The sequence below is a fragment of the Hetaerina americana genome, unplaced genomic scaffold, assembly GCF_022747635.1.
Source record: "Hetaerina americana unplaced genomic scaffold, ioHetAmer1.1.p SCAF_6, whole genome shotgun sequence".
In the NCBI taxonomy this organism is placed as follows: domain Eukaryota; kingdom Metazoa; phylum Arthropoda; class Insecta; order Odonata; family Calopterygidae; genus Hetaerina; species Hetaerina americana.
The window spans coordinates 71,863,904-71,880,410 of record NW_027287205.1 but is presented as its reverse complement, the minus strand read 5'-3'; the positions used below and the strand labels follow the sequence as shown (position 1 = coordinate 71,880,410).

At 35.0% G+C, this 16,507-nt stretch overlaps 1 protein-coding gene across 1 annotated transcript; it reads left to right on the top strand.

Annotated features, from left to right (window-relative positions):
- Positions 1 to 690: 690 nt before the first annotated feature.
- Positions 691 to 14,909, top strand: LOC139695465 (trichohyalin-like). Its single transcript, XM_071594251.1, has 6 exons — positions 691 to 780; positions 1,601 to 1,729; positions 6,028 to 7,326; positions 7,507 to 7,994; positions 11,141 to 11,345; positions 14,550 to 14,909. Exons 1-6 carry the CDS (start codon positions 691 to 693, stop codon positions 14,907 to 14,909), a joined length of 2,571 nt encoding a protein of 856 aa, XP_071450352.1.
- Positions 14,910 to 16,507: the final 1,598 nt, after the last annotated feature.

The following is a 16,507-nucleotide window of genomic DNA, read 5'->3' as shown; positions in this document are numbered from 1 at the left end:
ATTTGCACCTGAGCAGTCTGAGACATGTACAGGTTGCTGATTAGCCTCCTTTCCCTCTAATCTATTCCTATTTTCTGCAATATACTCATTATTTTTTCCCAATTCACTCCATCATATGCTTTTTTGAAATCTACGAAACAGGCAAATATGACCTGATTGCATTCTTATTTCATACATATATATATATATATATATATATATATATATATATATATATATATATATATATATATATATATATATATATATATATATATATGTATGTATGTATATATATATGTATATGTATATATATATATACATGTATATATACACCATAAACACAGTAATCAACCAGAGGTTCGGTTTGGTAGGTGACGGTAGAGTTCACCCAGTACTAAGCCCGATGGCATGTGAAATTCACACATCAGGGTAGGGGGGCCAGTTCCTTTCCCTGTGCCGGTTATGGTTTCCCAGGAAGATCCGGTACCTGAAAAATCACATAGCTTGAGTGGAGCTGCAGGTGCCCAGAGACTTGCCCAGGAATCGAACCCAAGAACCTCTGGTCAGTAGTCCAACGCTCTACCCCTGGACTACCGCGACCCACATATATATATGTATGTGGAAATATTATTCCTAAATACAACTGAAGTAATTTTTTTTAAATTAAATAAGTAAGTTTTTAATTCCACTCACAACTTCATTTAGAACATGACCAAGGTTTGGAGGCTGGATGTCATCATCGAGTGGTCCTCACCGAAGCCAACTTTGTACTTATACTTTAAGAGCAGGGGAGCCGGGGTTTGTTTCAGTGGGGGGGGGGGATGGGAGGATGGAGGTGTAAAAAGGTTAAATATAGATAGGAGGAAAGGGAAGTACAGCTTTCCATATCAATCATTGGCTGTTCATGGGGGTTTGTTTGGGAGGGGGATACCCCTAATGGGGAGCACTATAAGTGAAAGAATGGTAGATCCACAAGGGGGGAGTGGGAGGGATACAAAATTTCGTTAGCAAGTTCATCCTTGGAATAGATACATGTTAAAAATTCTAATTGTTCCAATGAATTAAGTCTTTGGCCTTTATTTTTTAAATGGGACTTCTCCCGCTGTGGAGAATTTTCATCTTCGCCTCGACTGTTCTGAAGGTATACACCATATACAAAGTTGGCTTCTGTGAGGACCACCTGATGATGACATCCAACATCGAAACTTAGGTCATGTTCTAAATAAGGTGTCAATGGAATAATAAAGTTACATATTTAATTTCAATAATTTGTGTAAATTCCATAAATTTATGCCAGAGACAAAAATTTAATTATTTTTTTACTTAGTACTAAATTGAAAACAGCACTTCATTCCATTACATTGGGCTTTTTAACAATAACATGCATCAAGGACCCAAGCTCAAGGTGAAAGAAAAGTCATCTGGATAGGAATCATATCAAAAACCTCTTGGTTGGCAGGCAAGGACGTTACCTTGCCACCACGAGGGCTGGGAATACAATCATTAATTGTATAATTAAGGTCATATGTCAACCTTTTAAAACTGGGTATTTTGTGGTTTAAATTTTCTACCTGTGCTGAATTTTATTTATTAAAATGCTTTTCATTCCTCATCACAGGCATCTGAAACCTATCTGCCTTCATCTTTGGAATTAGCTGGTGCATTGCTAGCAAAAAAGAATTCAGACATAAAGAAATTGAGAAATGCACTTGCTGCTCATGGAATAGAAGTTGGAACAATTATTCAGGTACAAAAATGAAAACTTGCATGCAATTAAGGTTAGGCTTTGTTTTTATGACATATTAGCAGTGGTGGGAGAAACTGACTTACTCTAAATTAAATTTTAGATATTATTATAAGGTAATCTACCGGTTTAAGGTAGGTTTAGGATGGACACCAAATAAATATTTTGTGACTCCTAACAAAACACAATCCAGCAACCTACTCTACATCAAGTCCTTATTCATCTCTGTGTACTTCCTTCCTCCCTTCATCCCATCCTACATCCCTTTCCTGTTCCTGCCCTTTCCTCACTGGCCTAACGTTCCCCCTCTGTTACCATTTTCAGAATCTCACTGCCGATCAATACACCCTTCATCCATTTTTCCTGATTCCTTAGGATTTCTCCCAACAAACCCCTCTCCTTGCCCACCATAGGGAGACATGTACAGGTTGTGGATTAGCCTCATGTCCCTCCAATCTATTCCTATTTTCTGCAATATACTCATTAGTTTTTCCCAGTTCACACAATCAAACACCTTTTCAAAATCAATGAAACAGGCAAATACGCCCTGTTTGTATTCTATATTCCTCTCGATTAGTGATCTCATTACTGCAATGGCAACACGCGAGCCTCTCCCCTTCTGGAAACCAAACTGATCATCCCCTAAGTAATCATTTGCCCTGCTCTCTATCCTTTGGTTGGTGATCCTGAGAACAGCTTTAGCTGCGGATGAAATCAAACTTATTGTTCTGTTGTCCTCACATGATGTAGCCTTTACCTTTTTTGGGATAAGACTAACATTGATCTCTCGAAGTCCTCCGGCCAGATTCCTTCCTCATAGATACTACGAATCAGTCCATATGGGGTCTTCCTCCCACATTTTCTTAAACATTTCAGTAGTTTCGCAGGAATGTTATCCACCCCCAATGCCTTATTTAGTTTCATCTACCTCAATGCCCTTTCTATCTCATCGTCGAGTATGTCTGGACGTAAGCTATCTTCATCTACATCATGTGCCTTTTTTATGTCCAACCTTGTTGGCCTAAGTTCTTTACCATACAGTTCTTCTATATATTCCTTCCATCTCTCTTCGATCTTTTCTGTTTCAACTATTTTCTTACCCGACTTACCTCTAACTGTTAACACAGATGTTCCCTTCTTACTTTCTTATACTGATTTAACCTAGCTATATAGTGCACCAATTGCACCCTTCTTCTACAAACTTTCCATCTCCTTGCACTGCATCTTCCACCATCCTTTTTTGCTTTATATGTAACGGTCTCAATTTATTATTCAACTCTTTGTACTTCCTCCTGCCTAACTCTGTGTTTACATCCTTCCATTTTCTTCTCTCCTCTATCTTTCTTTACATCTCATCCGTGATCCATGGTTTCCTTGTCCTTTTCCTATTTACGGTTTCTGTAGTTTCTTTTGTAGTTTTTAATATCCCTTTCTTGATACATTCCCATTTTTCTTTGATAGTGCTCAGCTCTTTTCCCTCATTCATGATTTTCTCTACAGCCTGGAGATACACCTTCCTGGTCAATCCAGTTAATGCATCTACATTCGACTTCTTAACCTGTCACCCCTTCCATATCTTTTTGAAAAGGAAGCTAAACTTCATCACATCTGAATTGTGATCAGGGTCCGAATCCACTCCCGGTAAGCTGTGCGAATGGATCATACTGTTCCTGAATATGAGCCTACCCATTATATTATCGAACTGATACCTTTCTGAATCACCTGGCATTTTCCAATTATACCTATGCCTTTTGTGGTGTCTAAACCAAGTGTTTGTGATGACTAACTCCTGTCTTCTTCAGAACTCAATTGATTTCTCCCCGCAGTCATTCGTTGCACCTAAACCGTAGTCCCCCACCCCATCACCATCTCTTCCTTTGCATACCGTTGCATTCTAATCCCCCTATCACCATCAAATGTTTACCTGGTGGCATGTAGGAGTATGCCTGGACAATGAACAAGTTCGTTGGTTCTACTTTTACCTCTGCTTGTAAAATTCTATCTGTTGCTTGCTCTATGTTGACTACACTTTTCCCTAACTTTTTATTCAATATTATGTCAACCCCTCATTGTCTCTCATCCCCACTACTGTATATTATTCTATAACTATCACTCCAGTAATCCCCGCTATTGTTCCATCTCAACTCGCATAAACCTAAAATATCTCCTATTTCCACTTTCCATCTCTTGCTTAATATTCTCTAATTTTCCTGTCCTCGATATTGTCTTAACATTCGAAGTTCCTATTCTAACTAATATGATCATTTTCTCCTGCTTTTTCTGTCCCGCTGCTGTTGGTTTTCTTTTGCAAGGGTTTTGTGGGATGAAGACCAAGGAAGCCTTGGCTCTCCCACTGCCGGGCACGACACGCGGCCAATTGGGTCGAGTCCTGTAGTTTCCAGGACTCATATTCTCTCTATTGTCCCTCATTATATTCTTGGGAATAATAATTGACGTGGTTTCCCGTTGTCTTCCACAATAGTGTTTTTAACGTGATACCATCACTCAATGGCCGCCTGAGGAACAGACGCTAAGTGGCTCCTAACCCTCGACTTATGGGTCACCCTACGAGGAGCAATTATCATTGCTCTCGCCAGCTCAGCTCTAGGGTTCATTGGAAGGTACAAGCCCTTCCTCCATGTCAAGGTTGTAGTCCATGGGAGGGCTACTAGTTAATACTAGTATTAATTTTGTACATTCAGCTTAATTTTTCAGTTAGTGAAATTAATAGAAATCACCATTTAAATGCATTAACTTCTGTTAAAACTAGGAGTTTATGCATAAAAACAGTGAAGTAATACCTTCTCACATTGAAATCTTCAAATACCTGCTTTTAAAAATTTATCAAAAGTAACTGAAATTTACTTGTTATCGTCACTAATAACTTAAAAACTATGTAGTTGATACCAGTAACTTATTGCAAAATAAAAAGAGTAAATATCTCTGGGACTAATTACTGAATTCAGTATCCATATATGTCCTTCTTCCATCTTTACACATGAGCATCATTCATATGACCCCCCCAGACTGTTCTGTTGGATTTGAATAAATGATTTTTTTTAATTGCACAATATATCTAAAAAAAGTATTAAAAAGTTAATATTTCTCCTTGATGAGTAAGAAAATTAAACCTCACTCTGCATATGGAAGAAGATTAATTATTTAAACATTTACTCGTCCTTTTCCTAAAAATCCTTTTCATTCATAGCCATGCACTTTTTCATGAGATACCTTTGAAAATAGCAAACATTTTATAACAAAATTTACCAGGCAATTAATCTCACTTATCAATATTTACTTAGTTTGACTGAGAAACAAAAAAATACTATGAGGCACCTTGGTTCAATTGTTGGCTTCTAATTTTTCGTTAATACTTAATTGAATGAAATAAGTTAGTGAATTAATATATATTGAATGGTCTACTGTAACCACTGAATATACATGAATAGTGCCACTGGTCTTTCTCAATTATAGAATACTAAGGGGAGCAGGCCCATTAAAGAGTCCACAATTTGCTCTGTGCAGAAATGTTTATATGTCAATCCCACACGTAGGATTGAAAAAAATGTATTTAAATTCAATACAGTACGCTCAAAGAGTGTATTTTTTCCACCAGAGTTCATGTGGCCAGGAATCCAGTTTCAGACTGTTTTCCCCTTAACATGGTCTTGCCCCTTTAAAAAGCAAGAGACAATTGGAACCTTCCAATTGGCACAACACCTGGAAAATTATACAGCAATAAATCAAACTATTCACATTTCACCAAAAACATGCATACAATTGTGTGGTAACACACCTACTTTGCTAATCATGAGGACCCATAGAGAAGAAATGCTATCCTTCAGTCTAAATCAAAGACACAGTGAAGTATTCTAAAGAATCATTATTAATTTTTCATTTGCAGTAAATGGATAAAAAAGAAACTACATTTTGTAAATGGTTACACTTTCAGTTGAAACTCAATATTTGAACCCGGTTTCTTATCTTAGCGCTATTTTGATTGGTGATTAAAGTTCAAGGTGGTTCATCATAATTTAACAAATTAACAGTAATAAAATAAATATGTAGTATCATTTTAAAAATAGATAGGAACATCCATTTAACATTAAAATTATACTGCAAATGAATAAAATCAACATTGATTTTGAGCTTAAAATAATTCACTTCAGAATGTATGCTAACTCGGAATCTTACTCTTTGATATTACATGAACATATTTTCATTTTAAAGTTTCATATCCTCATCGAGGAAGTAAGAGAAACCATATAAAAGATGGAAGTTCTGATTCATTCACAATTCAGGAAGGAGAAGCTGAGACCCTGTCACTAGAAGAAATATGTGTAATCACAGAGGACATTGAAACGCATACTTTCTTCAAAAGTGATGAAGGATTGGAGGATGATAAGAGACTGCCTTCAACTGAGAGTAAACAAGAATTGGTAGCAACAGTGAGACAACCTTCAGTGAAAAGTGAACAAGAATTGGTGGAAGTAGTGAGAGAGCCTTCAACGAAAAGTGAAGATGTTTTGGAGGAAACATTGAGAAAACCTTCAGTGAACAGTGAACCAGAATCGGTGGAAGCAGTAAGAACCCCTTCAATTAAAAGTGAAGATGATTTGGAGGAAATATTGAGAAAACCTTCAGTGAGCAGTGAACAAGAATTGGTGGAGACAGTGAGACAGCCGTCAATTAAAAGTGAAAATGAATTGGTAGAAAGAGTGAGGCAACCTTCAGTGAAGAGTGAACAAGAATTGGTGGAAGTAGTGAGACAGCCTTCAATGAAAAGTGAAGACGATTTGGAGGAAACATTGAGAAAACCTTCAGTGAGCAGTGAACAAGAATTGGTGGAAACAGTGAGACAAACTTCAATTAAAAGTGAAAATGAATTGATGGAAAAGGTGAGACAACCTTCAGTGAGAAGTGAACAAGAATTGGTGGAAGTAGTGAGACAGCCTTCAATGAAAAGTGAAGACGATTTGGAGGAAACATTGAGAAAACCTTCAGTGAGCAGTGAACAAGAATTGGTGGAAACAGTGAGACAAACTTCAATTAAAAGTGAAAATGAATTGATGGAAAAGGTGAGACAACCATCAGTGAGAAGTGAACAAGAATTGGGGGAAGCAGTGAGACAGCCTTCAATTAAAAGTGAAAATGAATTGGTGGAAACAGTGAGAAGTGAACAAGAATTTGTAGAAACAGTGGGACAACCTTCAATTAAAAGTGAAGATGAATTAATGGAAAAGGTGAGACAACCTTTGAATAGAAGTGAGCAAGAATTTATGGACACAACGAGACATCCTCCAACTATGAGTGAAAAAGAAACAGAGGATGGTGAGAGGCACCTTTCAACTAAGATAGAACAAGAATCAGAGATTGATGTAAGGCACTCTACAGCTGAAAGTGAACAAGTGTTGGAGGACCACATTAGAATTCCTACAATTACGAGGGAGCCACAACTGGATGATAAGAGTTATCTCTTGATTAAAAGTGAGCAAGAACTTGCAGTTACTTCAAGGCATCAGTCCATGAGAAGTGAACAAGAATTGGACAAAGATAACCGGCATCCTTCGACTGCAAGTGAACAAGTGTTGGAGGACTATGTAAGATATCCTTCAATTAGGAGTGAACAAAAATTACAGGAGCCACCAGGGTTGGACTACTTATCAAGAATCAATTTTTTAGAAAAGGAAAATGAAGAGTTATTTAAAATTATTTCTGGTTTAGAAACCGAACGAGATAACTTAAGAAATGAATTATTAATTCTCCAAGAATTGCCTCAGGATCTTCAAGGAAAGGAAGCACAAAAGCCATCTGGTGATGCTAGATTAAAGGAGGAAATTATGCTAGGGGATTTAATAGCTACTAAAGAAAATGATTCACAATTTCTAAAAGGACATCTTTTCAAGCTACAGTCTATGTTGGATGCTATTGCATGTATTGGAAAAGAAAGAGAGAGGATGAAGGAGTCAGCTAAGAAATGTGAATGCATGGCACAGGAAATTACAGAATTAAAAGGGCAGATTTGTGAATTAGAGGAAGAGCTTGAGGAAGCAGATGAAGATATTAGAATGTTAGAAAAGCAGTTACAAGATGCACAGTGCACAGAACGACAATTAAGAGATCAAATTGCTCAGAATGAAAAGTTGATGAACAAAGAGAGACAAAAATCTATCGATTTAGGAGAACATCTGCAGAGGGAAGAGGGACAAAAAGAAAACCTGCTATCAGATCTAAGGAGAGAACATGAAGAGGTACAGAGACTAAAGACGTAAGTGGGACCCTTAGAAAATACCGATCACTTAAGACATAATGTGAAAGTTAGTGTACTGAAATAACATTAATGTTAAAAATTTATTATGCCTAGTATATAAATTGTTGTTTATACTAATAGATTAATGTTTGGGCATGGAGATGTCAATAATTTTAGAATTGTGGGGTTGATGCACACTGTGACCAGAATCACTATCAATGCTATTCGACCATGTGAGGTATTTTCTTAATGGGCACACACTAATCACTACTACATTTTCACCCAACATGACACAATGAGATAACCTAAACTACAATACACTTTACTTCAATTTTGCATACTTTCTGCCTCCCTTCATTCCATTCCATATGCTTGCTCTTTTATAATATATTTAATTATTATTATTATTATTATTCATCGTGTTTATTCTTTCTACACCCCTCCATCACTTATCCAATAATCTCCCCTCCATCAATTCTCCCCATCCCTCCAAAATTCAATTTTCAATCAAACTACTCATAATTCATAATTCTTTCTTTCTTTAGAATTATTCAAAAACCGCTACCCTCCTCTTCTACCACTTTCTTTGCATTCCTTTACAACCAGTCGACTTTTAAGATAATCTCATCTTTATTGGTTGACAAAGCTGCTTTTTATGATAAATTATCTTCTTAGACAAATAGTTTGTCCTAATATCATCAAACTGAATTATATTATACTTTCCCTAAGGTAGAGATTCCTTGGAAGGACAAAGATCTCGTACAACAGCACATGAGCAATGTGAAACAGCAAAGTATCTGTTTATATGTATACACACACATATACAGAGGTGTATGTGTGTGTATGTGCATATACATACATATATATATATATATATATATATATATATAAAATGGGCTGACACAACATTACACAAATAGAATAGAATAGCAACATTTAAAAGGACACTCACACGGGCTCGCATGAGTTTTTCCGTACAATCATGATATATATATCACACGAGCCCGTGTGAGTGTCCTTTTAAATGTTGCTATTCTATTCTATTTGTGTTATGTTGTGTCAGCCCATTATATATATATATATATATATATATATATATATATATATATATATATATATATATATATATATACACATATAAAATGGGACGGCACAATAGAACACAAATAGAATAGCAACATTTAAAAGGACACTCACACAGTAAATTGTTCGAGCTTTAAGCCCTCTCAGAGGCTTTCTTCAAGTGAGACTGAAAATAAGCTGGAGAGGGGAAAGGGGTATGGGCGGGAAGGGGAGGTGTGGAGCAGGGAATGCTGGGAGGGAAATTAAAGATGGCTGTTAAGGGTTGGATTTTTGAAAGCTAATATGTAGGCGGATTCTGGAGTTCTCACCTCTATATTGGTGGCTGAATCAGGTAGGGATTCTAGGATGCTAAGAGCAAAACACTGGTCGAATGAAAGGTTGTGGAAATTGGTGTGTGAAGGAATGGGAAGAGAAGAGAGTGAGACAGAATTGCAGGAGTACCGGTGATTATTCATTCGAATGGATAAGGCTGTAATGCATTCACCTATGTAAAAGGAAGTGCAATGTTTGCATGACAAAAGACAAATAATGTTTTTTGAGAGGCAATTAGCGTGGGAACGAGGTGAAGGGGAATGAGGGGATGTAAGGAGAGGGGAGTAGACCTAATAAGTGGACAGGTTTTACATCGGGGCGGTTACAAGTAGGGGAAATATTAGGAAATTTGTCACAGGGGGGGTGCCAAGGGTTGGTGGATCTCAGAAGGTTTTTGAGATTAACTGGTCGTCTGTAAGCAATAGATGGGCATTGGGGTAGTAAGGATGAGGTTGCATCATAGTCATGTAAAATTGGCAACAGTTCTTTAAGGAAGGTTTTCAGTCTGTATGATCTGGGGAAATACGTGGTGCAAAGGTTGAGTCCTACGTCAGATGAGCGCTTGTTTTTATATGGTGTGTGTGGTCGGGTGGAGCCGTGGATTTTATTTTGTAGGAGCTTTTCTGGGTAACCGCATTTGAGGAGTGCAAGATGTAGAGTGTCAAGGTATTTGTTGAAAGTGGCTGTGGTGTTGCAAATTCGGTGTCCGCGGATAGAGAGAGAGTTAGGAATCGAGCATTTCATGTGTTGAGGGTGACAGCTTGTGTGGTGTAGGTATTGCTGATGTATTGTGCCGTCTCACTATTGTGCCGCTCATGTGAGTTTTTCTGTATTTTCTTTATATATATATATATATATATATATATATAGATAAAAATATATATATATGTATATAGATAAATATATATATATATATATATATATATATATATATATATATATATATATATATATATATATATATATATAATCTCTATATATATTTTTTTATCTATATATATATAAAACCATAAACACAGTAATTAATCCGAAGGTCGGTTTAGTAGGTGATGGTAGAGATCACCCAGTACTAAGCCCTATACAGCGTGTGAAAATTCACATATCAGGGTAGAGAGGCCAGTTCCTTTCCCTGTGCTGCTTATGATTTCCCAGTAAGAACTGGTACCCAAAAAATCACTTTAGCTTGGGTGGAGCTGCAGGTGCCCAGAAGGCCTTGCCTGGGAATTGAACCTGGGACCCTCCAGTCAGCATTCCAACGCTGTACCCACTGGACTACGGTGACCTGTCGAGGTAGTCCAGGGGGTAGAGCGTTGGACTGAATGGGACCGGGGTTGCATAAAGCATCGCAGTTCTCAAAGTAAGTTACGTTTCCTGGATAGCTCAAGTGGTTAAGAGCCTCCGCCCGGCAAGTGGAAAGATCCGGAGTTCAAATCCCAGTCTAGGAAATATTTTTACATTCGTGATCTGCTGGGTTCCGCCTTCCCCACCTCTCCTGTGTTCGTCTTTTATGTGTGTTCCTATCACTTTTCCTATTATCTGTTTCTATATAAATGAATATATATATATACACACACACCATATATATATACACAAAACTATATACCTGTATATATATATATATATATATATATATATATATATATATATATATATATATATATGTATGTATGTGTGCATTATATATATATATATTAAAATTAATATATAATTACTAATATTATATATTACAGTTGACATTTTTGTTTTCATAGTAAAAACTTTGATTGCAGAGACAGAGATAAAATGATAGAAGAAATGAAAGCATTAGAAGATGAAATTTTTAGATTGAAAAGGAAAGATGAAGAAGAAAAAGACAGATTGAAGAAAGCTCTGGTAGAGTTAGAAAATACTGTTAAGGATCATGAAGCTGAGAAGCACAGGATGTCTGTAACATTGCAAAAAATGATAGATGATGAGCTTATCACTCTAGCAAGGGTAAATAACAAACTTATAAAAATAATTTCGAATTACTCTATAGATGTGAAGGTTTGGGAAAGGGGATTCAACTAACAAGTATATCTATATAACATCTGCAAGATCTACATTATAACATATTCAGGGTCTAAGAAGTGAATGAATACACTATTTATTCAATAATTTCAAAAGTTTTTCCAAATTTCTAATATTTGACCATTTGCCTTAGGGTACAGTTCAAAACCAAACTCTCAGGGGGTTTAATAACTATTATGTTGCAAATAATTATTTCAGATAAGTATAGGTTAATCTCAATTATGAAGAACAATATATCTTTCTAGTGACCTTCAGAAATATTTATGGAAAACATGAAGTTTTAAATTTTAGAGTGAATGAGCCTTGAATAGAACAACCATTTGGACTATTTACCAATTACTGCTTAGCCATCATGAGCTCCTTTACTTTCCCATAAGTTAAAACTACAGCTTAGTGCTAATCTGCTATGTCATCACTATTTTGTCGGTGACCCTTTTCTTCTGCATATGAAATTAAACATGGTATTATAGTCCTCATCCTATACTGCTTTACTCTTTTTTGGCAGGAAACTATACAAATATGTATTGCAAACGAATATTGAACTAAGCAAGATTTTGGTCCAAACTATTTCACCATAAATATGAATTATCTAAAAAATGTTCACCCTTCAAGACCTCCAAAAATTACTGCTGCAGGGATATTATCTCTTTCAATTAAACTTTCATTTACCACATTCCCTTTTCCATTCAACTAAATGGCATTTCTGGATTCCATTATCTTCTTTCAACTTTCATATCATTTTTTACACAAATTTGCTGATCTAATCACACTACCTAGTATGATAAGTTAACTAGCTTACACAACTCTCATGGTCAGGTTCTTATATTCCATTCTTCTTTAATCTTCCTGACCATCATTCCTGTTTATAACAGCTTTGTACTTTTTTGACATGAATTTAAGTGTGAATGACAAACCAACAGTCGAATAAATATTATAAAAAGGTTCTGTGTAGCACATAAATCAAATTGATTAACCACTCTAACATCAGATAACACACTGTAATAAAAAAAACTACAGCAGTAATTTCCTTTCACTATTTTAAATCTATCTTAGAAATAATCCCCAAGAGCTTTGAACTAGAAAACCATTCCATCATTGGAAAGTGAATGTGGTTTGCTTAAAACAGACAAAATTTGCAACTATTAAAATCTGATTTCTTTGTTTATAGTGTAAATGCTCCATTGAATTTCATTAAGTTTCTATCCACACAAAAAACATATGGTTTCAAGAAACATGGGCACAATGATGAAATTAAAAATATTTATGATTTATATACATAGCCCACATGCATTCCCTACCCTTAATAGAGTAAGAAAAGCCTGATTTTCGGTTTTGCCTGGAAACTTACTCCCTTTCAATAATTTGTTCCTAACTATTAATCCCGGTAAAATTCTTTTGCCTTCATCATATTCATACATTGTTTCAAACATGCTCATTTGTTCCTGAGGCTTCTAATATTCTTTGTTTTATTGAGTCTTAAAGAAACTTCAGTAACTCATTCAGCTCATACCATTTAGTCTTCTCTCATTTGTGTTTCGTGATTTAACTCCCATCCATTCTCTCTACATGACCAAGTCAGGACCGCCAATTTTTACCATTAACGGATATCACAAGCATATCCCATCTACATTCTTTCATGACCTATTCATTCCTTATCCTATCTATCCTATTTTTACCACAAACACTCCTCGAGTATTCCACACCAATTACATTAAGTCAACACTTAGGCTCATCCAGGCATGCCCAAGTTTCACTCCCATACTACAATGTGGGAAGATCACTCTTTTATATAGTAATTTTTGCCGCCTTAAACATATATTTTATATAGGCACTCCACATACTTTCAACCTGCATTCTTCAGAATTTTAATTTATTCATTTACTTGTGCCTTATTTCTCTAAAATTCATCCAGACTAAAGATATTATCCACATGTCAAATCATTTGGCCATTGCACTCCATTCCCCTCTCACAATCATTCTTCTTAGTCTCCTAATCCACTAATATTCTTTGTTAACTACTCCTATCAACTAATATTCATTACTTTACCTTGTCAACTATTTCCAAAGCAGTATCTTATTTCCTTAAAAATAATATATTCTTTCTGATTCTGTAATTTATATTTGTTCAGGATGTCTTTGCATTTATTCTTTATATTTTTCTTAACAATATAGACCATCTTTTGTGCTTCCACACCTTCAGCTAAAATCACACTCATGACCCTTTACACTCTACCTTTGAACTTCAAGCATTACAACCTGATGTCAGATTTCAGCTTGTTTCATTAGGAGGCAAAGAAATATATTGGAATTTAGCTTTTCCTATCCAAAACCTACCCTAAATGATAGACTACCTAGTAACAATAACCTACATTTTCACTTAAAAGAACCTTTCATTGCTTCTTTCTACCTGTCATTGTTTTATGATCCCTTTCAATGAATGCAACATTGTCTCCTTCCAACTTTCCCAGTCATCACTTACACTAGCTATACTTTTTTATAAATGTTCCCAATTCCATCTGATTCTAAGATATTCTATCCTCAATCTTGTATTTTTTTTCTGTCAGCTTTTTAACTTTTACACTCTCTCTTGCTATCTAATAGGTGGTTTACAACATCAACAACTCTCAGAATCACTGTATGGGCATGTGTACAAAAGCACACCTTTAGTACCTAAAACATGTATTCGAGATATATTATAATATCTAAATTGCAATTTAGATATTAAAATCCACTGATTCTGGTGGCAGCGGGGTAATGTCCTCGTCTTCCATTCCCAGGGTTGCAGGTTCTATTCCCACCTGGGTGGGTTTTCTTCAACCTAGGGCTTGGGTATTTGTAAATGTAACCATTAATATCATTGATAAGTCTGATATGATTGATTGAGTCCGATGTAAAGGCCAAAATGTGCTGTTTTCGGACTAATGCTAAATAAATAAATATATATTTTTTTAATTACAAACTTAATTTTAATAAAACAACACCGATTTTTGCCCCAGATTCTAAGGAAGAGACTTAAAAACCACCTGCCACATGTCAATATTCCTCTCTATGATAAATCAAAGAGATTTTGAATAAAAAATAGGAACAATTTAATCACTCTTTAAGCCTTATATTTTTTTATTTCAATAGGAAGCTGAGCGTCAGGAACTATGTGACCTAAGGAGAGCATCAATACAGAATGAAACTTTGATAGAGAAATACAAAGAAGAGGTCGAAACCACAAAATCAGCATATGAATCTGATTTGAGCCATTTGCGAGAAAGTTTGCTTAGTAAGGATGAAGACCTGGAAAGGATGATCACAGAAATAGAGAAACTGAGAGAAGTTCTGAAGTCTCTGGAAAATAAAAGACACATGCTTGAACAACTAGTCAGCCATTTAAACAGAGAAATTGAGACAATGAGAGCAAAACTGGAGGTGAAATCAAAAATTGAACAAGGAAATCTGGAACTTATTGTGGAAGATCTGGAAATAAATATTGATTATTAAGAGGAAAATAACGTCAGCTATACCTTAAAAGCTTCTGCTTCAGAGTTAGATAGCACCATGGTACCTCAATCTGCTGTTCGAGATCAAATGCTGTCAATCCCAATAACTTTGAGCCCATGTGCTGAAAAGGGACTCTTGAATAAAAAATTATACGAGACTGAAATATGTAGCCAGCCATTCATTTCCAATTTAAAATGTTTGACAAATAATAATTGTATTCAGAAGGCAAAATTGGAAATTTGGGAAAGTGATAGCAATATGTCGCCAAAAAGTCAATGCATATAAATTTCTTAAGTAACTATGAATAATTCCCACATACTACAGATTTATGATGCACATTTAACTTTTTAAAGGCAATGAATGGCAATGGCAAGGAAAGAAAGGCAATGTTTGTAACATGAAAAAATAAGTAACTAAGGACATATTTTGAATTAATTATATTTTATTTCTTTAGAAACTGAATAATACATGATGATATGGGAAATACATTGATCAGATTTATTTTTATCAATTTCCATTCCTTAGCCAAACAATTAACCTCACCTAGAGATTACTGATTTCAGGACCAACTCAATCTGATTACAGTAATGTACATATTTATATTTTTTTGCTGACTCCATACACAAGGTAATATATAAATCATAATTTTTGATAAGCAATGAGGCCTTTAATGGATAGACATACTTATATGAACTTTACATCATCTTCACATATAAGTAGTTACTTCTCATAGTACACATTTCTGTTAAAAATGGCCATTAATTATAAAATTAAATCAAGTTTCATGTATGAGACAAGGCATGTTAACGCAATAATTCAGTCAAAAATGTCTACACAGTATTAGTTTTTAATTTAAGTAAGAAAACGACATAAGACAAAATTTGGAAAAAAACAATTTTATAAAAAAGGAGGAAGTCTCTAAGAGCCATTCTTGGATGATTAATCTTTAAGTCAGCTGTTAGAGTGGTTCACGATCTGAAGTTGATAATTCATTTAATCATAATGAAAATGTAAGACATCATTAATGCAGAAATAGTATTAAACAAAATTTCAAAACAATTTTCAGAGTTACAAGAAAAAAAATATACATTCCAGTTCACAAAATCAATTATTAGAATTCTTAAAAACGGCACAGAAAACAATTTATACACCTGCACAGCAAAACTTTCCATAAAAATAAATAAAATAAGATATTAATGCAACATCAAAGTATTTAATACATATCAACAAGGATTCAAGTCTTCATATCAAGGCAATCTTTTATGTCTTATACAGGCACCTAATCAATTATGAAAAGGCAGGCTTTTCTGATGCCTTATTTACCTAAGCTTCCATATTCCATAAACAAGAAATGTCATCAAAGGCTACACAATTGAAATAGAATCATATAGATATGCTGATCTTTATCTTTTAGAAAAAAAGTGAGTTGAATTTTTTCTAGCTTTTTTGACTCCTGTATAAACATCATCAAAATAGCAAATGGATTGATTGTAAATATATCATCATATCGAGAAATTCATTCCATTCATAATATTACATACTGAAGGAAGTATCATCATTTTTTTAAAGCATTACAAGACATTCTTTATAGCTAATGA